The 27,272-nt window shown below is 37.8% G+C and overlaps 1 protein-coding gene across 3 annotated transcripts in view; it reads right to left on the bottom strand.

Annotated features, from left to right (window-relative positions):
- The window catches only part of Pld5 (phospholipase D family member 5), a 350,998-nt gene that overhangs the window by 189,667 nt on the left and 134,059 nt on the right, over positions 1-27,272 (bottom strand). For 2 of the 3 annotated variants that reach the window (XM_070034254.1, XM_070034255.1), the window contains exon 2: positions 26,426-26,562. In XM_070034254.1, coding sequence (XP_069890355.1) covers positions 26,426-26,562 — 137 coding nt within the window. Of the gene's footprint in view, positions 1-26,418; positions 26,563-27,272 lie in introns of those variants that run through there. The other variant, XM_070034256.1, reaches the window with a different exon arrangement.

Genomic DNA, 27,272 nt, shown 5'->3' with positions numbered 1-27,272 from the left:
GCAGATGTCCTGTGTGTATGTGTGTGGGTAAGTTACATGACATATCAGCCTAGTCAAAGTGTGAGAAGGTATTATTTATTTAAAGTTCTTGATAAAACACTGATTATATTTTCTGCTTGCTTCTGGCTCAGCAAAACGAACCAGCAAAAAAGCTTTTTGTCTTTAGGTACCTTTTTCATCTTTTATGAAAGCTTTCAAAACTATAACAGCACATGGTTCATTTGATATATAAATACTGTATGTATGTGTATGTATGTATGCATATATATATGTATGTGTGTGTGGGTGATGTTTCTTTGGCTTTTTTTTAACTTGGGGCTTAGGTCTTGCTAAGCAAGTGCTCTACCACTTATGCCATGCTAAAAGCCCTGTTTTGCTTTGGTTATTTTTCAGGCAGGGTAGCATTCCTGTCCAGGGCCATTTTCAGACTGGAATCCCCCTAGCCATAGACTTCCACGAAGCTGGGATTACAAGACATGGATTACTTTGCCCAAGGTATCTGTTGAGACAGGAATCTCACTAATTAATTTACCTAGGCTGGTCCCAAACTACAATCCTTTCAATTATTTCCTCCCAGGTAACCAGGATTACTAAGTATAAGTCATTGTGTCCAGCCTGATATAAGTATTTTTTTAAATAAATGAGTGAATCTATTATTTTAATAATATAAACTCCTTAACATCTATTATTCCAAACTGTGTAATATTAACTATACAGGAAAAAAAAATCTGTTAAGAGTGGATGTTGGCTTCTGTACTAAAAATGGTCATGATTCTCCAGATCACCAAGGTTGTCAACTTTTTATATAAATAATTCTGAAGAACAAGTGATGCTTGAACATATTCTATCCTTTGTTTCTGCCTCCAAGGCTTTAGCAGATATTTCAGGAAAGAATGTCAACTAAAGCTATGCATGCTTTTCAACAATCAGTCTACCACCCAACCACTAATACGGCAAAACATTCCCCACTGGTAAGACAGGATTTCTGCTTTAAAGTATTTTGGTCTTAATTTTGCCATGGAGACTTTTAGTGTGTTTCTCAAATAAAAAATTCCTGGTTCATCCTGTTCCATATTTTCTGTGCCATCCCTTACCTTTCTAAATACAAACAAACAAAAGAAAAGAAAAACTAAACAAAAAACAGCAATAATAGCAAGAATATCTCTTGTTTCTTTTCTTAGAGTTCATTTCATAGAATAATATTTTGTATGAGCACAGATGAACAAATACAGCAGTGATACTCACTAGGCACCATGTAGAAAATGAACTGGGTATTTTTCTGGGTGGGGATGGAAAGGAAAGTATAGGAAATAATGATGGGAGGCAACACAGTCCAAAAAAGAATTGTACTGAGTGTACCTGATTCATTTAACTGTAACCCCTCTGTATACCGACTATACAAACACAATAAAACATTTCCTGATTCTCTTTTATTTATTTTGGTATTTCTTTTCAATTTACTTTCCTGGATTTTCATTTTTTATATATATTTTTTAATTGTAAAGATACTGTATAGAGGGGTTACAGTTACATGAGTAAGGTAATGAGTACATTTCCTATGGAGCATTGTTACCCCCTCCTTTGTTTTGCTTGCCTGGATTTTCTTCACCTGAAAACCTTTGAAATTTGATGTCTACATGGAGGTGTTAGGAATCATTTCCTTACTCTCCATCCCAACCCTGAAGACTACTTGACATTTTTCTACCACAGTGACAGTCATTAGTCATCACTACCTTGTGCCCAAGTCCACTTTTTTTTTTTTTTCAGTCATGGGGCCTGAACTCTGGGGCTGGGTGCTGTCCCTGTGCTCTTCAGCTCAAGGCAAGAGCTCTACCACTTGAGCCATAGCTCCACTTCCAGTTTCCTGGTGGTTTATTGGAGATAAGAGTCTTAAGGTCTTTCATGCGCGGGCTGGCTTTGAACTGCGATCCTCAGATCTCAGCCTCCTGAGTAGCTAGGATTACAGGGGAGAGTCGCCGATGCCCGGCCCATGTTCATTTTTAAGCACTAGCTCTGGATATCTCTGCTTTTGACCAGTAAACACCATCATGTTCAAATGGAATTCATCTGGCCATGTTTTGACACACCGGCCTTCTAAACTAAAAACTGAGCATTTACTTAGGCATTGGATGTTCTCTCATGTTAAAAAAAAATAAAAACCCTCAAATTTATCCTCCCTTTAATACCATCCTTTAGGGGAAAACAGTCTTTCCATTGTTGTAACAAAAACCTGAGATAAATCAACTTAATAAGAGAAAAGGCTTATTTTATCTCAATAAGAACATTGAATTAATATTTTTATGTGATTCCATGTTTCTCAATTACTCTGTCTTTCACACAATCTTGATGATGGAAACTAATGTTAATTCCTCTTAGTATCTCCAGAGTTCTCACAGGTCCTCCATAAGGTACACCTTTGTCAAGTACTACCTGAACTAAAACAACAAAAATCCATTGAGAATCTAAAAGTATAAACGGAACATATTATCAGTTGAGTCAATCTGTTATCATTTCATAGAAATAAAATTTTCACAGAAAAAAGGAACTCGGAGATCATCTTAGATAAATATCTCATTTTGTGATGGAAAAATATAAATCAGGAAGAAGGTAAGAAAGCTTTTCCTTCCTTGATCCATTTGGCCTTTCTCTTCATTCCACTCATTCTTTATTACCCTAGTTTATACTTATGCGAGAGCCCTCATCCTGACTGGGTCTCTATTGATCAGGCACATGATGTGAAAACTGTATTTCCTCACTCCATCATCAACACTCACTGACCAGTGTCCAGAAATACAAATAAAAATAAGATAAGAGATTCCAACCACAGCAAGCTTTCCGATGGGAAGAGAAGGTGGTTTAGTATGCAGAAATGAAGATCACTCAAGTGTTAGTATTACAAGCCTAGCCAGATGGTATTACCTGAAAGGGAAAATGTCCTTGGGATTAACAGAGAAAAAAAATTGATGATAATGTGTACAAAAAACAGATGTTACTACTCCCTTATTTATCAAAGTTGTAACAGGGACCCAAGGAGCATGAAAAGGGTTTCCTGTAGGAAGGCTTATCCTTGCTTACCTATCATGCAAACATGAGGAATAAAAAAATGACCTCTGAAAGGGATCTATTTTATACTCCCTATTACCAAGAGCGAACATACTTATCAATACCTAAACCTGCAAGGAGACTAGCAGATACAAAAGAACACAATCAATCTGTAATACTCTAGGCTAAACTGATTTATACTTAAATTCATCTTCATTCACTCTCTTAGCTCTTCAGCCTCACTCTGATAACCCACTGAAAAATAACAATACAAAATGAGAGGAAACTATTCCAACAAAGACTCCTTACACAAAGAAGTTCTGTTAAATAAGGACTGATTTAAATTCAGAACAGTTTATAGTCCATATTAAATTTTCTTTAGTTTGGTCAAGGGGCTTGAACTCAGGGCCTGAGCTCTGTCCTTGAGCTCTTTTGCTCAAAGCTAGTGCTCTACCACTTTGATCCACAGCTCCACTACTGGCTTTTTGATGTATAATTGGAGATTAGAGTCTCACAGACTTTCCTGCCTGGGCAGGCTTTGAACTGTGATCCTCAGATCTCAGCCTCCCGAGTAATTGGATTAATGGCATGAGCCACTAGCACCTGGCCTTCTATATATTTTTTTAAACCTTCCTTCTTCCTTCCTCTCCCTTATCTCTCTCTACCTTCTCTGCATATTCTTTCTTTTCTTTGAGACAGGGTCTGGCTATTTAGTCTAGATTGTTTGTGAATTCACAATCTTCTTTCCTTAGCCTCCTGGATTACAGATGTGTTTGTCCACATATCCATCAAAAGATGGATCTGATCTGGATGGCTAGGACTTAAATCTTATATGTATCAGCACTTTGAAAATAAGAAAACAGGGAATTTCCTCAGGACTTCAAAGAAAATTTTTTTTTACTTGATGTAGAAAAACAGTTTTCAATTTAATAGTTCAAAACAATTGTGGGCTTAAAAATGCAGTAGAAAGCCAAGCATGGTACTTCATGCTCATAACCGTATCTACTGGCGAGGCTAACACTGGAAGGATCTGCATTCAAGGCCAATCTGGTTCAGTAGTTTGTGAGACCAAAGCTCAACCAATAGCTGGGCACAATAGCATGCTATTTAGCTGTCATCCAAGCTAAATGGAGGCTAAGATTAGGAGGATTACTCTTGTAAGCCAATCTGGACAGAAAAGTTAGTAAGACCCCATTTCAACAGAAAAGGCTGGAAATGGCAGTACATGCTTCTCATCCAAGTCATGGCAGACAATGTGAATGGGAAGATCATTGGCCCATTTGGCGTTAGCAAAAAGCAAGATCCTATTTTAAAAATAACGGGAACTGAAAAGAACTAGAGGCATGGCTCCATTGGTAGTGCACCCATCTAGTGAGCACCAAGTCCTGAGTTCAAACCCTTGTAACACCAAAAATAAGTCAATAAGCAAGCAAGAATTTGGAGCCTCAATGTATTAAAAGCTTGTAAATTCGGAATACAGTTGTCATTTTTGAGTAGTTAAATCAATTTCAGCAATCATGAAAGTCTCTCTTCTGGGTCTTGTGGAGGAGGATGGTAATAGCTTAGGCCCATTGTTTCTTGGGAGGGAGCAGACAGCTGGTTTGGAGAAAGTTTTGGCGTAGGGAAATCCAAAGAAAAAGCCCAGTGGAATGAACTAGTGGGACACAGCCTAGTTCAAGCACACATTTTGAGAAGCTATGTGATTCAGAATTGACAGTTCTTCCTGAAGCTTATTCTGGGACATTAGATGTGTGATCGTTAGTTATAAAAGCTTAATGGAAGCCACATCTACATTCAACCCACACCCTTCCATTAGGTTCAGGAAATGAAGGTGCTGTGCATCAGTGCACACATATCCATGCATAGTGGTGGAGTCAGTGAAGAAAGAGGCTTATAATATTGGAGAACACAAAGGCAAAGAACAGAGGCAGAATGGGATAGAAAGTAGAAGTGTAGTGGAAGGCACAGAGAGACAGGCTGTGCTGGACAGTGTAATATCATCAGGGCCTTTGCCCCTCCTTGTAGGTGGACAGCTGTCATCACTGCAGCCCTGACCTGGCTCTGGAGCATAAAAAGAAGGAATGAGTCAGTCACATTGGCCCAACAGATTAGGACATACCACCCAAGTGTGCCATTTTGACATGCTGACTATTGTAAACCCAAGACCACTGGGAATTCAAGGATAAATAAAGACTCCTTTTTTTTTTTTTTTTTTTTTTTTGGTAGCTTCTCTTATTTGACTAAGAACAGAAACCTGGAATCTCTACGCATGCTGGGCACTTGATCCAGGTTCCTAGCCTCTGTGTGTGTGTGTGTGTGTGTGTGTGTGTGTGTGTGTGTGTGTGTGTGTGTGTGTGTGTGTGTGTGTGTGTGTGTGTGTGTGTGTGTGTGTGTGTGTGTGTGTGTGTGTGTGTGTGTGTGTGTGTCCTAGGGCTTGAACTCAGGGCCTCAGGCTGTCCCTGAGCCTTTTGTGCTTCAGGCTAGCACTCTACCACTTGAAGCTTTTTTTGGGGGGGGAGGGTTTGGGAGGAAGGTTGGGTAATTTATTAGAGATAAGATTCTAATGGACTGTCCTGCCCTGAGAGGCTTTGAAACAGAATCCTCAGCTCTTCGCCTCCTGAGTAGCTAAGAGTACAGGTGTAGGACACTTGTGCCTATTGAGTCTCATATTTTGCTAGGGGCTGGCCCAAATCACAATCCTCCCAATCTCTGCCTCCAATGCAGTTGGGATTTCAGGGTTGAGTCACCACCCTGGCCTAGTTATATATTCTTTATGTGGTTAAAAGCGGACTGGAAATTACTTAATGTGACAATTGAATTAAAATAGCAGACTCTAATAAACTTACTAGTAAATAGCACCTTTGAAATTTTCACATCACAAACATAGTAATTTAACTTTCCAGCCTACAATATTTCCAAAAGAATTCCAGAAAATTTATCTGTTCATAATAGGGACAGACGTTGTACATTTTATTCAATAAATGTCCAAGTTATTAAAGCACCTTACAGGTACACATAAGCTCAATTTTCAATGTTCTGTGGAGGTAAAACAGTTAAAATTATCGGCGAATACAATCCTACAATTTATTATTTCTAATAGGATGGAAAAGAAAAGACTCCAAAATCTTATTATACCTCTCTGATAAATTAGATTTGTCCTGAGCCTGATGTCATGTTTTGGTTGTTGGTACATTTATTATTATGATCATTGTATTGGTCTCAGATATTTTTCTTCATTTTATGGAATCCTTTACCAAGCCAATCCCCTCTAGTTTATGTTAAAAGAAAGATATGAGCAGGTCTGTTGCAGATGTGTAAATAAGCATGGCTTATAAATTTGGAAAAGTTTCCAACATTCATCATTATTTTCTAAAACAAAATAACACTCTTTTTTCTTTTTATTTGATTAGCAGAGAAAATAATTGGCTTAAATAAAATGCTGACATAAGTGGGGAAAAACAAGCAATCTTCCAGCAGCTGAGGCTTCTTTGCAGTCTTTCATTGCTTGTGTCCATGTCCTGTAGATTCACCATTCCAAGTCTCTACATAACCCCACTCTTAAATACTCTATCTGGAATTTACAAGCTGTTCTGAATTTCAAAGTTCTATAGTTTTAGAAGTTGTGTTTAGGTGAATTCTTTAATGGGTTCTTCTATTGAAAGCTTTGTTTTCTTTCATTAAAATCAATGTGATAGGGCAATTGCTATTTGCTTATTTATTTATTGCCAGTCCTATGGCTTGAACTCAGGACCTGGGCACTGTCCCTGAGCTTCTTTTTCTCAAAGCCAGAGCTCTATCACTGGAGCCAGAATGTCACTTCATGCTTTTTCTGAGTAGCTTATTGGAGATAAGAGTCTCATGGCTTTTCCAGCCTGGGCTGGCTTAAAACCATGATCCTCAAATCTCAGCCCCCTGAGTAGCTAAGATTTTTTTTAAGATTTAATTTTATTGTCAAGGTGATGGGTTACAGTTACATGCGTAGGTAGTGAGTACATTTCTTGTCAAACATTGTTACCCTTGCCCTCATTTTTCTCTCAGTTTACTTCTCCTCAAAGTCTTTCCTCACCCCAAGTTGTAACGTTCATTTCCAACATATTGTCTTGTGAGTGTTACTGTTGCATTGGTTCACTCTTTGTCCTTTGTCTCACCATTTTGTTGTTCTCCTCCCTTTCTCTAATTCAGACAAACATATATACAATACACAGGGTACCAAAATCAAATATAGTGACAATAAGGGATAAACCATTTGGAAAAAAGACAAAAATGAAAGAATAAAGAAATAACTCCACATAACACAATAAAAACATTAACAATAAAGAAAAAACCCTTTTTTCCATATCTTAGAGATCATTTCACTTATCATCATCTTATCATCTTATATGGTCATATATATATACATATATATGTATATATATATGTATATATATATATATATATATATATATATAGAGAGAGAGAGAGAGAGAGAGAGAGAGAGAGAGAGAGAGAGAGACATTAAGCTTTGTGACCCTCTTCTAGGACTATCCTACACATAGCTTAATTATTACAAAAGAGGGAGACCATGGAGTCTTTGTTTCTTTGGGTCTGTCTGGCCTACTTTACTTAAAGTTATTTTTTCCAAGTCTTTCTATTTCCTTACAAATGGAGCAATGCCATTCTTTCCGATAGAAGCATAAAATTCCATTATATATATATCACATTTTCTTGATCCAGTCATCTACTGAGGGGCATCTGGGTTGGTTGCACACCTTAGCTATGGTAAATAATGCTGCAATGAACCATGTTCACAGTAGCTAGGATTTTAGGTGTGAGCCACCAGTACCCAGTTTAGGGTAATAGGGTAATTGCTTTGACTGAAAGTTCTGAATAGAAAGAATTTCTGATAGGAGACATATAAACAAAGCATGAAAATATTTATCAGACAGAACTTTTTCTCCCTACTCTACCTTTCTGGTCTTGTACCTGTTGCCTCTGGGTAAGTAAAGTTTTAGTTCTTCATTATTACCTTTAAGAAGATAAAAGAGTCTTTCTTGACAAGGCAGCTGAAAAAGACTGCAGAAAACACATTTTTCTTCTCTGCTCCCCCAAATTAGTCATGATTATAAGATAAGGCTCTGTGATGAGGGTTCAATGAACTTTTTGAGAAATATATATCACATTCAAATAACCCTTTTTGGAGAATAACCCTGGCAACAGGAAATGTCAACATCATTACCCATATATTAAGTTTCATTAAAATCAAAAGTTTGAAATAATTAGCTTCTGCTGCTTCCCCAAGCAGTAATTATAGACCATCAGGAAGTGTCAGGCTCTCTCAAATTGCCTCCTTTAAACATTACATGTTCAAGATAAAACATTATTTTAACAACCATATGAAGTTTTGAGCTGTGTAGAGATGATATATATGGTATACACTGCTAATTGAATCTCCCATAGGTTAGGAAATGTGGATTTGACTGCACTCAGTAGTGAAATAAAAATGTCAGTGTGTGACACACTATAGATGAGAGGCAAGTTTGGAACACAAAAATATCACTATTTCAAAAAAAAAATCACTATTTCAGTGTCTGGGGGCTTCTATTCTTTCATTGAAAATTAAGCTTTTACATTCAATTTTCATCACTATTATTTTCTTAATGCTAGTTAGATAAAATATAATGTGAGATGATAAAATATGTCTTCAAAGTACATGGAAGTGGTGAGCACTTGCCTTGCAACAAGGCATTGGCTCAAAGCATTGTGTCACCCCTGAAAAATAAAGGAAGGCAGAAAGAAATGGCCTTGTGTTTTTAAGAAAAGACAGAATGATAAAAATCAAATTGAGTGCAGTTCTTCGGACCCAAGTATCTAGAAGGATGAGAATGGAGTTGAGGAAGTGGGAGGGAAGGGATGGTAGGAGAAAAACAAAGGAGGAGGCAACAATGCTTGGTAACAAATGTACTCCTTACCTTGCTCATGTAACTAACCCCCTGACAGTATTTTCACAATAAAAAAACATATGTGTGTGTATGTGTGTGTGTGTGTGTGTGTGTGTGTGTGTGTGTGTGTGTGTGTGTGTGTGTGTGTGTGTGTGTGTGTGTGTGTGTGTATGTTAAAGAAAACCCAGAAATGCAGATCAAAACTAGAGGGAGGTATCATCTCACTTCACTAAGAAGCTAGCATTGGCAAAAATGTCTAGAAGAAGGAATCCTGGTGCACCAACAACTCCCTGTTGGTACAAATGTAAATTAGTAAGCCATTATAGTGGGACTTAGTCTTAAAGATTTAGTCTTAAATGGCCAATAGACACATGAAAAACAATGCTCAACTTCTCTAGCCATAAAAAAAAATGCAAATCAAGACAACTTTGAGATTCTACCTCACCCAAGTTAAAATGGCTAAAATAAAAAACTCTAATAACAACAGATGCTGGAGGGGATGTGGCCAAAAGGGAAACCTACTACTTTGCTAGTGGGAGTAGAAACTTGTTCAATCACTTTGGAAAGCAGTATGGAGATTCCTCAAAAGACTCCACATAACACTTATATAACCACTTTGGAAAGCAGTCTGGAGGGTCCTCAGAAAGCTAAATATTGACCTCCCTTATAACCCAGTCATACCACTTCTAGGCATCTATCCTGAACAACAGGAACCAGTATACAAGGACACATGCACCTCCATGTTTATTGTAGCACTGTTCACAATAGCCAAAATATGGAAATAACCTAGATGTCCCACCACAGATGAATGGATCCAAAAATTGTGGTATCTATACACAATGGAATATTATGCAGCCATTAGAAAGGACAGAATAATGGCATTTGCAGGGAAATGGATGGAGCTAGAAGAAATCATGTTGAATGAGGGAAGCCAAGTGCAAAGAGACATGGTCTCCCTGATAAGTTGATGTTAAATCCAAAATGTTAGGTGATACGACAAAATTAACAGGACTTAAGAAACAAAGGACTTCCACTCATCTGGTCGAATCACTACTAACCCCATGGTGCTGATCACATGTATGGTATATATGTGTACACCGGAGGGGAACCAGGAAGATGACACAGAACTAGAGGGAATCAGGGAAAAACATATAACAGTGGGACCCATCAGTTCCACTGGACATTGACCAAAATAAACTAAGCAACTCAATGGCAGTTCTGGGAGGGAGGGAACAAGTGGGAAAGAGGGAACAGCGGATGCTATGCAAAACAAAAGAAATGTACATATCATCCAATGTGGAAGAAATAACTGTATCACAAAGCTCATAGAACTCATAAATATTACAGACTGTGATAGACAATTTGCTCCATGAAACTTAGAATGTGTTTGTGACTAACTAAGCATCAGTATTCCACAATACTGTGAATTTTAGAAAATTATGTAATCACTTAATCACAATAAAAAATTTGAAGAAAAAAGACTCCACATAGAGCTCCCCTATGACCCAGCAATCCCACTGTTGGGAATTTACCCAAACAATCACAAACAAGGCTAAAGTTACAAGCACAAATATGTTTATTGCAACATTACCATAGCTAAGATATGGAACCAACCCAGATGCTCCTCAGTAGATGAATGGATCAAGAAAATGTTATATATATATATATATATATATATATATATATATATATATATATATATATAATGGAATTCAATGCCCCCATTAGAAAGAATGGCACTGCCCCATTTGTTAGGAAATGAAAGTCTTGGAAAATATATAAAGTTAAAGAAGCCAAGCCCAAAGAAACAGGTTCTCATGGTTTTCCTTATTTGCAGTAACTAGTATATATCTAGGACAAGCAGAAAAGCTCAAAAGCTATGTACATATGACCATATAAGATGATGCTAAGTGAAATGAACCCCAAAATAGAGACACAAGTGGTTTTTATCTTTCTTGCTGTTGTTTTAATGTACTTATAATGTACCATGTGAATTTTTTGTTTGTTTTGTATGTTCTTCATGGTGTAACCCTTGTTTTCACTGTATTGATTCTGGTGCTCTGAATCTTGTATATACATTTTTCTAATTTGGGGAGGTGAAGGGAAATAACAAAATGCTGAAATGAAGTTACAGGATGACCCATTATAACAAAGAAATGTACAAGACATTATGTTGAAAATGAACTTTACAACTTCGGGGGCTGGGGAGGGAGAAGTTGTGGAGGTCGGGAGGGAATGGATGGCAGGGGAAAACAAAGGAGGTTGTAACAATGCTGGATAGGAAATGTGCTCATTACCTTACTCATGTAACTGTAACCCCTCTGTACAGTATTTTTATAATAAAATATACACAAAAAGAAAAAAACAGTACAGTCTGATCGAAAAATCTCATTCCTGGGTTTCTATCTAAAGGAAATATTTTCATTTTTCTTTAAAAATTTTTATTTTCTTTTTTATACACGTTTTATTGTAAAAATACTGTACAGGGGGGTTACAGTTACATGAGCAAGGTAATGAGTACATTTCCTGTCAATCATTGTTGCCACCTCCTTTGTTTTTCCCCTACCATCCCTTCCCTCCCACCTCCAAAACTACACTCCCCCCACTGCCTAAATTGTAAAGTTCCTTTTTCAACATAGTGTCTTGTGCAATTCATTGTTACAATGGGTCAAACCGTATCACTATTTAAGCATTTTGTTTTTTCCCTTCCCCTCCCCAAATTAGAGAAGTGTATATATAAGATACAGGGAACTGAAATCAAATACAGTGAAAAGAGATGTTATATCGTGGGGGGAGTAACATGCAAAGAAATAAAAAAAAAATCACATGGTACATTATAAATATGTTAGAAACAATAGCAAGAAAGAAAAGAAAAAAACACCTGTGTCCCTATCTTGGGGTTCATTTCACTTAACATCATCTTATTTGGTCCTTAGCTTTTGACCTTTTCTGCTTGAGCCAGACATATACTAGTTATTGAAAATAAGGGAAATCATGGGAACCTATATTTGTTTGGGCCGGGCTTACTTCACTTAATATAACTTTTTCAAAGGCTTTCCATTTCCTAACAAATGGGGCAATGTCATTCTTTCTGATGGAGGCATAGAATTCCATTGTGTATATATACCACATTTTCTTGATCCATTCATCTACTGAGGGGCATCTGGGTGTTCCATATCTTAGCTATGGTAAATAATGCTGCAATAAACATAGTTGTGCTGGTAGCTTTAGTATGGTCTTGTTTGTGATCATTTAGGTTAATGCCCAAAAGTGGGATTGCTGGGTCATAGTGGAGCTCTATGTGGAGTCTTTTGAGGAACCTTCATACTACTTTCCAAAGTGGTTGAACAAGTTTACATTCCCACCAACAATGCAGTAGGGTTCCCTTCTGTCCACATCCCCTCCAGCATTTGTTGTTATTAGAGTTCTTGATTATAGCCATTCTATAATCTCAATGTTGTGGAATCTCAATGTTGTTTCTTTTATGGCTAGGTAGGTTGAGCATTTCTTCATGTGTCTATTGGCCATCCTTCTTTCCTCTTCAGAGAAGTTTCTCTTGAAGTCTTTATTTATTGGGCAGTTGTTTCTTTGAGGATTTGTGGTTGGGGGATTTAATTTTTTGAGTTCCAGGTATATTTTAGATATGAGGCCCTTGTCTGTTGTATGGCTAGTGAAGATCTTCCCCCAATCGGTGGGCTTTCTATTCATCTTACTAGCTATGTCCTTTGCCATGCAGAAGCTCAGAAGTTTCATGCAATCCCATTTGTCCATCCTTTCTTTGATATTTTTTGTGTTTCTGGTTCTTTATTAAGAAAAATTTGGCCTTTGCCAGGGAGACCTAGGGTTTCTCCTATTCCTTCCTGTAATATTTTCAAGGTGTCTGCTTTGACTCCGAAGTCTTTGATCCATTTGGAGTTGATTCTGGTGCAGGGTGATATCTAAGGATCTAGCTTTAGTTTTCTACAGGTGATTAACCAATTTTGCCAGCAACATTTACTGAAGAGACTTTCTTCCATTCTATTTTTTAAAATGTCCCTTATTGAAGATTAGATGGCTATAGGTCTGTGAGTTCATTTCTGGATTTTCGTTTCTATTCCATTTGTTCTCAGGTCTGTTCTTGTGCCAGTACCAAGCTGTTTTAATTACTATGGCTTTGTAGTAGAGTTTGAAATTTGATATTGATATTCCTCCAGCACTATTCTTTCTGTTAAGCATCATTTTTGCTATATGGTGTCTTTTATTGTTCCATATGAATTTTTGGATTGCTTCTTCTATTGATTGGTATCACATTGAATTTGTAGATAGCCTTGGGAAGTAATGCCATTTTCATGAGGTCGATCCTTCTGATCCAGAAGCATGGGAGGTTTTTCTACTTCCTAGGTTCTGTTTTGATTTCCTTTTTCAGGTTTTTAAAGTTTCCACCGTGCAAGTCCTTCACTTCTTTAGTTAAGTTAATTCCTAGGTATTTTATTTTTTGTGGGGCTATTACAAAATAGTTGCTTTCCTAATTTCAGCCACACTCTTCTCATTGTTGGCATACAGAATAGCCATTGATTTTTGAGGGTTAATTTTATACCCTGCTTCTTTGCCAAAGTTTTGAATCAGCGAGTAATTTGGGAGTGGAGTCCGTGGGATTGTTTAAATACAAGAGCATATCATGTGCTAAGAGGAAGAGTTTTATTTCAGCTTTCAGTATTTGGATCCTCTTTATATTTGTACCTTGTCTTATTGCTGTAGCTAAGCATTCTAATGCTCCATTGAAGAGAAATGGAGAGATTGGACATCCTTGTCTCGTTCCTAGTTTAGAGGAAATGGCTTTACTTTTTCACCATTATGTATAATGCTGGCTGTGGATTTGTCATTTACAGCCTTTACTATGTTGAGTAATGTTCCATGGATTCCTAGTTTTTCCAGAGCAATCATCATAAAGGGGTGTTGGATCTTGTCAAATGCTTTTTCTGCATCTATTGAGATAACCATGTGGTTCTTATCCTTGCTCTTGTTGATGTGATGAATTATATTAATTGGTTTGTGTATATTGAACCAGCTTTGGCTCTCTGAAATTAATCCTGTTGGATCGTAGTGTATGTTTTTTTTATGAAGTGTTGAAATTGATTGGCTAAAATATTGTTGAGAAGTTTTGCATTGATGTTCATGAAAGAAATGGGTCTATAGTTCTCTTTCTTTGATGAGTTCCTGCCTGGTTTGGGGATGAAGGATACGATGGCTTCATAGAAAGAGTTCAGTAATGAACTTTCACTTTCAATTTCATTGAAGAGTTAGAGGAATATTGGTCTGAGTTCTGCTTTGAAGGCCTTGTAGTATTCCACTCTACTTCCATCCGGTCCTGGGCTTTTCATAGATGGGAGATCGCTTATTGCTGTTCTACTTCAGTGCTTGATATGGGTTTGTTAAATTTGTTTAACTCATCTCGGTTTAGTTTCGGCATGTCAATATTTGCTAGGAAATTGTCCATTTCTTCTCAAACTTATTAGCATAAAGTTTTGAGAAGTATTTCCTTATAATGTTCTGAATCTTGGTTGTTTCTGTGGTGATGTTTCCATTTTCATGTCTGAGTTTGTTTATTTGGGTGTGTTCTCTTCTTTTTCTGATAAGATTTACTAAGGGTCTGTCAATTTTGTTAATTTTTTCGAAGAACCAACTGTTTGTTTTGTTGATTCTTTCTATGTTTTTTGTTTGTTTCTATTTTGTTTAATTCTGATTTAATATTAATTAGTTCTTTCCATCCACTAGTTTGTGGTTTAGCTTGCTGTTCTGTTTCAAGGTGGTTCAGATGTCTCATTAAATTGTTGGTTTCAGATCTCTTCAATTTGTTGTTGTAGGAGCTCAGAGCTATAAACTTGCCCCTGAGTACTGCCTTTGTTGTGTCCCAGAGGAGCTGGTAATTTGTATTTCTTTTCTTTTTTTTCTTGTCATTCATGGGGCTTGAACTCTTGGCTTGGGCACTGTCCCTGCACTCTTCAGCTCAAGGCGAGTGCTCTACTGCTTGAGCCACAGCGCCACTTCCGGAGCTGGTAATTTGTGTGTTCATTTTTGTTGAATATCATGAACATTTGAATTTCCTTTCCAATCTCTTTCATGACCCACTGGTGATTCAACAGTGTGTTGTTTAGCCTCCATGTGTTACAGGACTTACTTTGGTGGCTTTTGGTGTTGAGTTCTAATTTTATTCCCTTGTAGTCAGAGAGAATGCAGGGCATAACTTCAATGTTCCTGAATTTGGACAAGTTTGCTTTGTGACCTAAAATGTGGTCTCTTTTGGAAAATTTTCTGTGTGCTGCTGAGAAGAATGTGTATTCTGATGCTTTTGGGTAAAATATTCAGTAGATGTCTGTTAAATCTAATTGATCTATGCAGTTGTTTAGATCTGCAGTTTCTCTGTTGAGTTTTTGCTGTGTTGATCTATCTAGTGGGGATAGTTGTATGCTAAAGTCCCCAACAATTAATGTCTTTGGATTTATTTGAGATTTGAGGGAAAGTAGTGTTTCTTGGATGAATTTGGGTTCTTCATTGTTTGGTGAATAGATACTTAGAATTGTAATATAATCCTGAAGGACAGATCCCTTAATTAGTATGCAATGAAATTCTCTATCGCTTCTCACTAGTTTTAATTTGAAGTAGATTTTATCTGATAATGGGACTGCAACTCCTGCCTGTTCATGGGAGCCGTTTGCTTGGTAGACTTTATTCCAGCCTTTCACTTTCAGAATATGTTTGTTTTTATAGGCAAGGTGTGACTCTTGAAGGCAGCAGATAGAAGGATCAGGCTTTTTAATCCAACTAGAACAGTCTATCTTGCTTAATTGGAGAGTTAAGTCCATTAATATTGAGAGTTAGGACTGAGATGTGTTTGCTAATTCCTGCCATGTTATCCACCTTCTTGGGGGCTGTCACAACTGGGTTCTTTCTATGGTTCTTGGATTCTCAGTTTGGGTGTGGTTTCTTGGCCTTTAATGTGGTCTTGTTGGTTTTCTATGTGTAGGACATCTTTAAATATCTTTTGTGGGGCTGGTTTGGTGGAGATATATTGTTTCAGTTTTTCTTTGCTGTGGAAGGTTTTTATTTGGCCTTCTGTTATGAAGGAGAGTTTATTGGGGTACAGTATTCTTGGTTGATAGTTGTTTGTCTTTAGGACGTGGCATATATCATTCCATGCTCTTCTTGCTTTAATTGTTTCTATTGAGAAATCTGAGGTTATTCTGATTGTTTTCCCTTTATAGGTGATTGATCTTTTCTCCTTGACAGGTTTAAGGATCTTTCATTGGTCTGAATTGATCCTGTGTGGATTATAATGTGACGGTGGGATGTCCTGTTCTGGTCTGGTTTATTTGGGATTCTAAAAGCTTCTTGTATCTGAATAGGCCTATCTTTTTGCATGTTTGGGAAATTCTCTGCTAGAATCCTATTAAATAAATTTACTAGACCATTAACTTCTGTCTCTAGGTGCTCCTCTACACCTATTATCCTCAGATTAGACCTTCTGATGGTGTCTTCTAAATGTTGAATAGATCTATCATATTTCTTGGATTTGTCTTGGGTAGTTGTATGTTCTTTCTCTATAATATCTAGGCTGTCTTCAATCCCCGAGATTCGATCTTCTGTATGATCTAAGACTTTCTACTTTGTTTTTTATTTCCTTTCCTTCTAATTGGTCAGATTTGATGGCATCAAATTCTGTGTTGGAGCTTTGTTTTAGATCTTGTATGGACTTCTTTACTTCCTTAATTTGGTGTTCAGTTCCCTTAGTTGATTGGTTATGGTTTTGTTGGACTCCCTTTCCTCCTGATGGGCTCTATTCAGCATTCCCTTTATGGCCTCCCTGGATTCCTTCAGCTATCTGTTTATGGATTCCATGAATGTCTCTATTGATCTTTCTGTATTCTCATCCCACTCAAGCAATTCCCATATTACTCTTTGATTAGTTTCCTCATGCTCATGAAATGCCTATATTTCTCTCTTGTATTTTTTTTTTTTTTGGTTTGGTCGTGGGGCCTGAACTCTGGGCCTGGGCGCTGTCCCTCAGCTCTTCAGCTCAAGGCTAGAGCTCTATCACTTGAGCCACAGCGCCACTTCCAGTTTTTTTCTCTTTTTGCTGATGTGGTGCTGAGGAATCGAACCCAGGGCCTCATGGATGCAAGGCAAACGCTCTACCACTGAGCCACTTTCCCAGCCCCTATATTTCTCTTTGACTGTTCTCTCTCTGCTCATGCAATTCCTGTATTAAGCTTTGAGTAGCTTCCTCATGCTCACGAGATTCCTGTAATAATTTTTGGTTAGCTTCAACATGCTCGTGAAGTTCCTGTATTAATCTTTGGTTAGCCTTGTCTTGCTCCCTATCATGCTCACACTGAGTCCTTTGCAAGCTTTCAATCTTTTCATTCACCATATTTACCAGTAGTGTTTGTGGAGCTTTTTGGGAACTCTCCTCTAGATTATTCATTAAATGTTCTGTCACCTGATTATCATGAGTGGGAGTTGAGATACTTGGACTTGCCATTTTTCTTGTGTTTTTCTGGCTTGTTCTGTCTATTTGATATGGAAGTATTAACTATTTCATGCTAGAACACTATTTTTTTTATTTTTTATTTTTGGGTCTGGTCGTGGGGCTTGAACTCTGGGCCTGGGCGCTGTCCCTCAGCTCTTCATCTCAAGGCTAGCGCTCTACCACTTGAGACACAGCACCACTTCCGGCTTTTTTTTGCTTATGTGTTGCTGAGGAATCGAACCCAGGGCCTCAGGCATGCAAGGCAAGTACTATACCACTGAGCCACCTTCCCAGCCCCTAGACCACTATTTTAAGGTGAGCATCCACCAGAGTTCTGTAGTTGCACAGTCAAAATGGCTGCAGATACAATCTAGTTCAACAGGTACAATCTATTAAACATCAAATAACTATGGATTAATGGGCTAAGAACATCAAAGAGGGATCCAGCAAATCAGAAATTAATATGTTTAGAGAGAACTGTGGGGAAAAATAGGATTAGAGGTATATGAAGAGGTAAAAGGAAATAGTGAATTTAACCAAATCATAATCTCAGAGAGGAAATGGATAGAACAAAATGAAAGGAGAGAGATAAACAAGAAAAAAAAACCCCACAAATTTAAATTTAAAAAATGAAACACTTAAAATTATGTACCTATAAAGGAATAATACTGATAGAAGAAAAGGATAGGATGAGAGGAGGAGAGATAAAAAGGAAAAAATGAAAAAATAAAAACAATTAATTAAAAATGGAGTACTTAAAAATTATATAGGTATAAAGAAATAGCAGTACTATTAAAGAAGTTAAGCCTAAGAGGTTGTGAATTGAGTAACCAATTTCTGAATTACATATGTACACTATGAAGGATAAGGTCTAATATTCAATGATGAGTATCTATCTGGGGATGAGCAGAACAGAAATTAAATCATGCAAAAAAAAAGACCACAAGGTTAAAAGAGATTTAAAAAACAAAAAACAAAAAACAAATACACACACACAACTAAAGTAAAAATTATGAAAGAATGAAAAAAATATAAAACAATTTAGAAAATTAGGTAGAAAAATGAGTTATTTGATGTTTTTTGGAGCGGGGTGGGGGGGGATCTTGTATCTCCCCTGTGTCTGTAACCAGTCTCTTGCTGGAATTTCTGATTTGCTTGTGGTGTTTGATTTTCCTGTGGCTTGATTGGTTTAAGTCAGTTTGTTTGAGCAGGCAGAAAAATGCTCTGCATTATCCAGGACTTTGTGATCCTCCCAGGCTAGTTCAGTGGGAGGGAGAAAGGGAAATGGCTGTTTCCTCTAGCTTGGAGTTGAGGCTAGGTTTTGGGTAGGATTGAGCCCTATCAGCAATCAGTAGCTTTTCCCTGAGGGGCTACATCCTGAGACACTGACAGAGCCCAGCCTGGAGCCATTCTCAGGATTTATGTTTACTGAGTTTCAATTGTTTGTCTTTTACCCCTCCTACTGCTGAGACTGGGGGACTAGGCTGCAGTTGGGAGGGGCAGCCTCTGGCTCTGTTTACTCAGCAAAGGAATTCACTCCTCTGGAGGCAGAGCTTTCTCTGCCTGGGAAAGGCAACTTTCCCCTGGCTGGAGCTGAGCTATGCAGGTGAGGTCAGGTTCCTGTGACCTGCTGAATGGCTCCTATTGTTTTCTTTGGAAGTCTGAATTGGAGCTAGCTGCTAGGCCAGTCCTTTCTCAGTATCAAAGATGGGGTTCTTCTCCATTGGTGTGGGAGGGGTTACCTTTCCACCACTGCTTCTTGAGAAGGAGTAAGGATGTCTCGGGTGTACTCACTCCAGGCTCCTGGTTTGTGGGCTGTCCCTGGTCTGTGATCAGCAGGAAGAAGATTTCTGGTCCTTGTCAGTTCTTGCTGGTGGTAAGTAAAATCTGCTTGCACAAGACATCTGGTGCCTTTGTCCCGGGCTCTCTCTGTTGATATAGCGGCTGTTGAAGCAGCTGCCATTTTTGCAGCTGCAGACACTGGCAAGTGCTCAGATCTGTCTACTTGCCTGGATTTTTCTTCTCTGGCCAAACTCTCTGTATTGTGATGGCACACTTGGTGTGATTCTCTAGCCTAGGACTGTTCACTGGAACACTAAAACTATTTTCTATGCCAGAGTTTGTTTAGCCTCCAGCTTCTCCTCTGCCATCTTTCTCCGAGTTCTCCTGATTCCATTTTTCAAAGAGATGTTCACATTCCTATATTTACCAATTTACTATGCACAGCAGGGAAGATGTGGAATCAGGCCTAAGTGTCCATCCACTGATGAATGTGGTGCTTAAGCTGTCAGCTAAGTTAGGTTTCCAAAATCTTTTGATGATGAGTGTGGATGTGATTTTTTAAAAAATTACTTTCCATACTGTCATGTGAATTTGTCTGGAGGCAGAGGAAAGGGCAGGATGTTGACTGCGTTGGTGTATACTTTTCAAGAGTTGTGGACCGAAAAGCACCATGAGTGTGTGTGTGTGTTGATCATGGGGCTTGAACTCTGGGTCTGGACGCTGTTCCTCAGCTCTTCAGCTCAAGGCTATCACTTCAGCCACAGCACCACTTCCAGTTTTCTGGTGTTTAATTGGAGATAAGAGTCTCACAGACTTTCCTGCCTGGGCTGGGTTTGAACTGTGATCCTCAGATCTCAGCCTCCTGAGTAGCTAGGATTATAGGTGTAAGCCACCATCACCCAGCTGCAAAGCACCTCTTTGAGCAATAATGTCTCTAATAAGTAGGAAAGTAATATGCTGAAGAAAAAACCACACAAATAATAAAGGTTGCTCCAAAGGGTGTGAAATATATGCACAGAGTAACAGAGACTAAACTGCCTTTTTTTCTGAAAGGGAGGGATTCTGTATGACCTCCAGTGTTCTGAACAAGAGTAGCATCTGGAAGTAAGTCACAAGGTCCCTACTAGTATAGGGATAGGACATGAGAACACCTTTATAGTATGTAGTTGTAAGGATGGAAGGGAATGATTGTTGGGAACACTGGAAAATCATAAAATAGCCACATCACAGGATGTAAGACAGAATAAAGCTTTCTATATTTATCCAATAATACTCTAGACCTCACTGATAGGTAGTGTTCTAGGAGAAGGTAGAGATTCACCTTTCATTTTCTCAAGTAATCAAATAACATATGGATTAAAATTAAGAAGGAATCAACAATGTGGGAAGTACACAGAAATCCAGATCAAAGACAAAGAAATATGCCAATGTTTTACTGAGGATAAAAGACCTTGTTTCTCTACCAATGGAAATGGTTAACAGATACATAAAAGCCTTCAGGAAGCACCTGCTATCTCAGCTAGTTGGGAGACTGAAGTAGGACAACGGCTTTGTTTGGGACCAGTCTGGGAAACATAGCAAGAGTTTTTAAGGTATATCTTTAAAAAGGGACATCCTTTTAGAGAAAATATTGAAACAATTGATGTTTGGATGAATAATGATAGCAAGTGTGTATAGCATTATTATTAGTGCTCTATACAGCAACAAAACATGAGATGAAAATAAAGAAAACAAAGCAGGCAAAATATTCTAGCTGTCCAGTTGCTGGTGGTTCATGCCTGTAATTCTAGCAATTGGGGAGAGTGGGACTGGGGTTCAAGGTGATGTCAGGTATAATAGTCCATGAGCCTTTTATCTAGCAAAATGCTGGACTGGAGGCATGGCTCAATTGAAAGAGAAACAGCCATGAGCAGAAAAGCTGGGTGCAAGGTCTTGATGTGTGTGTGCACATACACACACAATACCAGATCATAGCTTTTTTTATTAATTACTTTATTACTATAATAGAAGTGATTACAGTTACAGAGGGATTACAATTACATTGGTCAGGTCATAAGTACATTTCCTTTTGTACAATGTCTTCTTTTCCCTCACTTTCTCCCAGTCCCTCCCTCCTGTGTCCATCCAGAAGTTGTATAGTTCATTTTCATCAGTGTCCAGTGAGCTCCACTGCTGTACTTTCACCCCCTTTTCCTTTGAGTTCTGTGCCCTTCCCCCAACCTTTCCAAAGAAGTTATTTTTTTCTTTTTACTAAGAAGACACATTATTTAGAAAGCTATAAAAGCCTAGGAAGCATAGAAAGGGAAGTTTAAAATTGAGAATCTATCAGAGAATAGAGTGGCTAGTTAGTAGAAATAAGATGAATTGAAGCCCTATATTTAGAAGAGTGCACAGGCAGAGACAGCTTGGGAGAGGCTGTCACAACAAAGAAAAGATGCTGACATACTGTAGAAAAGCTGGTATTATTTCAACTTTCAGTAATGTGCAGACCACAGGGAGTTTAATTGCCAAGAAACAGATCTCAACAAAGATTGAATGGAGTTTGTAACACTGTTTATGATAATGGTGCCAGGAGGAGAAAAGTCTACAGAGAAAAATGTACTTAAGTGAAGTAAATAGGTAGTGAAAGCTAAGCTGCATGCACTCTAGTGAGTGCTACCTCAATGTAAAGTCTCAGAAGGACTCTAGTAGGTCAGGGCAGTAAGAGGAAGGTAGGCTTCTTTATAGAAAGATAAAATTGAAGCTGATATACTAGAGAGCACCTGTAGACCAGCACTATTTTCTCCTCAGTGTCTCTAAAAGGCCTCCTTAATCTTCCAAGGGACAATGCTACCCACTTAGAACTGAAAAACAGTAGCAGGCACTTACTCACCTACCTCTGTTGGGCTAATGAATGTCAAAGTATTGGCCACAGATGTTCTGAGGACAAGGATGGGTGGGACCAGTTTAAGATTGTCAGCATGCTTAAATCAGAAGATAGAGGGGCAGATCAGACTTGATGCTGTAGAAATCATGGAGACATAGTCTGGCAAATGGATTAAGAAAATGAAAACAGCTGGGTGTTGGTGGTTCACACCTGTAATTTTAGCTTCTCTGGATAATAATACCCAGAAGAATGTGATTTAAAGCCAGCCCAGGAAGAAATGTCCAAGAGAGTTCTTCTCTAATTAATCAGCAAAAAGCTAGGCTGAAGGTATGGCTCAAATGATAGAGTCCTAGCCAAGCAAGAGAGATGAGCAAACATGAAACCCTAAATCAAAACTTTGTAGCAGAAAACAAAAAGAGAAGAGAAAGAGAAAGAAAGAAAATTAGAACAAAAGAAGCTGACAATAAAGAGGGTGGCTCAGGGAACTTAAGATTAGATATACAAATGGGTGATACAGGACCATAAGTAAACACATATTTAAAAAAAACAGAACTCTGATCAATAGCTTACAGCAGCATGCCAGGGTAGGGAAAAAAATCTTAATTTGTAGTTGTAGTCACCCACTTGGGCCTATAAAGTTAGACTACTATCTCTAATAAACCAATCAGAGAAATCCAAATATGTTTCTTCTGACTAATCAGTCATGATATTCTATTTGCCAGGCTCTGGTGGCATATGGCCATAATCTTAGCTAATCAGGAGGCTGAGAACTGAGGATCACAATTCAAAGTCAGTCTGGGAAGGAAAGTCAAAGAGACTCTTATCTCTAACTGCCAAAATGCCAGAAGTAGAGCTGTGGCTTAAGTGGTCGAGCATTAGCATTGAGCAAAAATGGTCAGAAACAGTACCTAGACCCTGAGTTCAAGGCCCAAGACCAGCACAAGAAAGAAAGAAAAGAAAAAAAAAAGGAAGAAGGGAGGGAAAGGAAGAAAAGAAGAAAGGAAAAAAGACTAAAAAAGAAAAAGAGGAATAAAGAAAGGACTGAAAAAGAAAGAAGAGGAGGAAGCAAGGAAGGAAGGAAGGAAGGAAGGAAGGAAGGAAGGAAAGAGACAGAACGAAGGAACGAAGAAACGAAGGAAGGAAAGAAAGAAGAAGGGAAAAAGAAAGAAGAAAGGGAGAAAGAGAAAGGACAAAAGGAAGGTAGAGAGAGAACAAAAGGAAGAGAGACAGACATATTGCCCAAGTTAATAGAAAGTGGGTAGAACACAGATTTGAATTAAGACTCTCCTAAAGTCCATAACCGTCACAGTGGTAGTTTAACCTGGAATTGAATGTGTTTGATTGAAGGTGAGTACAAAAATGCAGTGAATGTTAGATTTTATTGATCTGAGGTGTTTAAATAGTGAGGAGTTGGATAATACAGTTGCAAATTACCCAGGACATTGGCAAAGGATGGGATTGATAGTTGAGAAGTGTGTTATCCAGACACAAAAGGCAAGAAGAAAGTCCTGAGATGAGAAAATGTTACCTGTGACGACAGAGAGAGTAGAGTAGATGCTGTAAGAAAATTTTATCAATTAAAATAAGAATGATCCAGACATGTACTAGTTATTGCAAATAAAACTCTGTACATATGACCATGTAAGATGATGTTAAGTGAAATAAACCCCAAGACAGGGACACAAGTGGTTTTTTCTTTCTTGCTATTGTTTTTAATGTACTTATAATGCACTATGTGATTCTTCTGTTTCTTTTGTATGTTCTTCCCCCACGGTATAAACCCTGTTTTCACTGTATTTGATTCTGGTGTTCTGCATCTTGTTATACATTTTTATAATTTGGGGAAGGGAAGGGATATAACAAAATGCTTAAATAAGGAAGCATGTTGACCCATTTTAACAATGAGATGTACAAGACACTATATTGAAAACGAACTTTACAATTTCGGTGGGGGGGGAGGGAGGAGTTGGGGGAGTAGGGGGGAAAGGATGGTAGGGGAAAAACAAAGGAGGAGGTTACAATGTTCAATAGGAAATGTACTCATTACCCTATTCATATAACTATAACCCCTCTGTACAGTACTTTTACAATAAAAACATATATGAAAAAAATGATCCAAACAGATGTGGGAAGTAGACTGGGGAATAAGGCATCACAGATACCTGGCCTTCTTTTTCTGCATCTGCTATTCCATGCATTGGAGAAAGAAGGAGAAGCAGAAAACATTTGGGGGAGGAAGTCAGATGGCAGCGCAGGGCAGACATACAGAAGCAGTGAAGTGGCTGCAAATGTAGAACAGAAACAACAAGGCATATGGGGAAAAGGCTGCTGGGAGAGGAAAATCCAAGAGGGTGAAAATTATGGAAAAAGATGGCTGCATACAAGGGTGAAATCTAGTAAATGGAGGAGTGCTTCCATCGACCATCAGAAACAAACAGGAGAATGCATGGTAGCTACAATACATTTTCTAAATGGAAGATAAAACAGCAGCATTGACTCATCAGAATTTGGTTATTGACTGAAATAGAGAAATATACAAACCTAAATTCTAGTTGCACAACTTATATGTTGAAGTAAACATTTATTTCTCCCAAGCAAAACAAAATATAATTCTAAAGCTTTCCTTTCTGTTAACATTTCAAATATCTAGTAATAGAGGTTAAAAAGTCCTGTGTATTTTGTCTTAATGAAGACTTTATAGTTTAACTTATGTGAAATGTCTTCCAGGTGCTGGGGTTTGTATTTAAAGTACTCATAAGTCTTTAATATAAAATAAGGTGAAAGAGGTACGCACATGTTTCCATTCAATAAATATCAATCATTGATCCCCTGTCCATGGGGACATTTATATTTGATATACAATAAATAATATCAGGAGGAAATGATAGCAATGTGTTGTTATTCTGCTTCTTTCCTTATAATCCCAGAACAATTTTTCTCTTACATGTAGTTTGGGACCTGAATATATTTACAGAGCACATTTTTTTTTATAGGAGAGAATAAAATTCAAAGTGCATGCTGACTTCTTTCTGCATACTTTATTCTGTATATACTTATTGCCTGGTAACAAGATTATAATGGATCACTGGAAAACACAAAAACAAAAACAGAACCCCCCCCAAAAAAAAACAACAAAAAACAAAACTCAGATGTTTTTCAGGACACTTGTTCTGTGCTAGAACATTCAACCTCAAGGCAAAACCTCCAGTATAAAAGTCACATAAACTTCACCAAATTTTTATTTTAAGCTAAAAAGATGCACACCTAGACTAATAGTTTCCTCAGGAGGAAAAAATCACAATTTACATTCATCATAAGCTCTAATTCACAAGTGCTGCCATAATTGTGTGGCCTTAATTCAACTTTGCAGTAATTCATATAAAAATACATCTCTTACATATCTATCTCTTCCTGTTACTTTTCTACATCTTTCCCTAGCCTAAAAAGTAAGTCACATATCAGGGAAGAGTTGAAAGAGGAGCTTTATGGGGTTGAAATCAACCTGGGATAATTCTGCCAGCCCAGGACAGAATGAAAAGATAGCACTTAATAGATAATACAGACATAATATAGTCTGGGGTCACTTAAAGATGTAGACACGTTCTGAGATATATATCCTTGATGGATATTGTCTTTGTGGATAACCTGACTACAATATTATCACACAATATTATTTTATGGTTCTTTTATGAAACCAATTGACCAAAAAGTTGTTATGCAGCCCATGATTAGTCATAAATACAAAGCTGCTGGTAAAACTTTTAAACATACTGTTAAGAACAAACTATAGGCTAAACTGGGGCACCTGGCTTCTCTTAGATATGCTTGCTAATAGTTTTGTTTCACTGTTTTAAGACTGTGCCTTGGTATGTACACCAGGCAAGCCTTGAACTTATAATCCTCCTGATTCTCTGCTTCCGAAATCACAGGCATACCCATCATAATTCTTACTTGAAATTACAAATTTGAGATTTGTATATTAACTTCCATTTGATTTAACAACTAGCACAATACTCTCTGTCTACCAGGCACTTGTTTTTGCCAGGCTAAATGGAGAAATCAAAACTTCATACACAGGTCTCTAGAAATGAAGACTAAAAAAATAACTCACTTTGCTGACTACTCCTCTGTATAAAATTTGTCCAAATCTTCAAGTGAAATGGATCACTGCTCATTTAAAAAGAAGAACATTGATGCTTCAACTTCACCTCATGATCAGTTGTGTTTATGATATTTTTCTCCTTACCAGGTAGGGCTCTTTCTGACTTTCTCACCCACCCTAAAAGATAATTTTTGTTTGTTACCTCTTACCGACATTTATTTTGACAATTTTTTTCTGAGAGTCCATCCTCATCCTCTCCCATGATGTCCACCGCTGAAAATATCAATGCCACGAGAATAGCAAAGCAGCAGACGAGAGCAAAGATCACGATACACTTCTGCTGTGACTACAAGAGAAAGAAGGGGGAGAGGTGTAAATAGGGCTGCTCTCGCTTAGCAAACTCGACGCTTGACATCGTTGCAGAACTCCCTGGAATATTATTTAGGATACAGCTAGAGAACAGCTCTCTAAGCGAAAAGAGCCAAAACTTGCACTTTTTTCCTTCAATACAGTTTTCAGTCTCCACTATATTATAACTGTTGGGGATAATTCAAAAGCAATATCCAGATTTTTCAATGAGTTTGCTCTCTTTTCTCATCAAATTAATGTAGAAAAGTTGGATATAAGATATATTATTTCCAATTACATGCATTACATAACTCATGTGGTTTATTTGAATACACTGAGCTTAAGCATAAAAAACATTCATACCTTCTGGGTTCACTTAGAAATAGAAATCAAGGGTGTAGATGGTCAAAGCAACTCCTGTCTTAATCTATAGGCCAGGGTTGCTATCATTCATTCGTATTGCTCCCGTCTAATGGCCAAAGCTGTGACTCTTTGGGGCAAAAGATTTTTGCTTCTTATGGTCTGAAGGTTTGTATTTTACTCCTCAAATTAGCATGTTAAAGTCTTAGTCCCCCAAGTATTCAAATTTTGACTCAAATATGAGAAGATGGTTAAGTCATGAAGGCAGATTCGCATGAAAGGTATTGTGACCTTAAATTCCAGGAGCCATCCTTCAGGGTGCTGGAAGAATTGTCTATGAATTAGGAG

This window comes from Dipodomys merriami, unplaced genomic scaffold (assembly GCF_024711535.1).
Source record: "Dipodomys merriami isolate MVZ:Mamm:240054 unplaced genomic scaffold, mDipMer1.0.p SCAF_24, whole genome shotgun sequence".
Taxonomy (NCBI): domain Eukaryota; kingdom Metazoa; phylum Chordata; class Mammalia; order Rodentia; family Heteromyidae; genus Dipodomys; species Dipodomys merriami.
The sequence above is the reverse complement of the archived record's forward strand: the minus strand, read 5'-3'. Positions and strand labels throughout refer to the sequence as shown.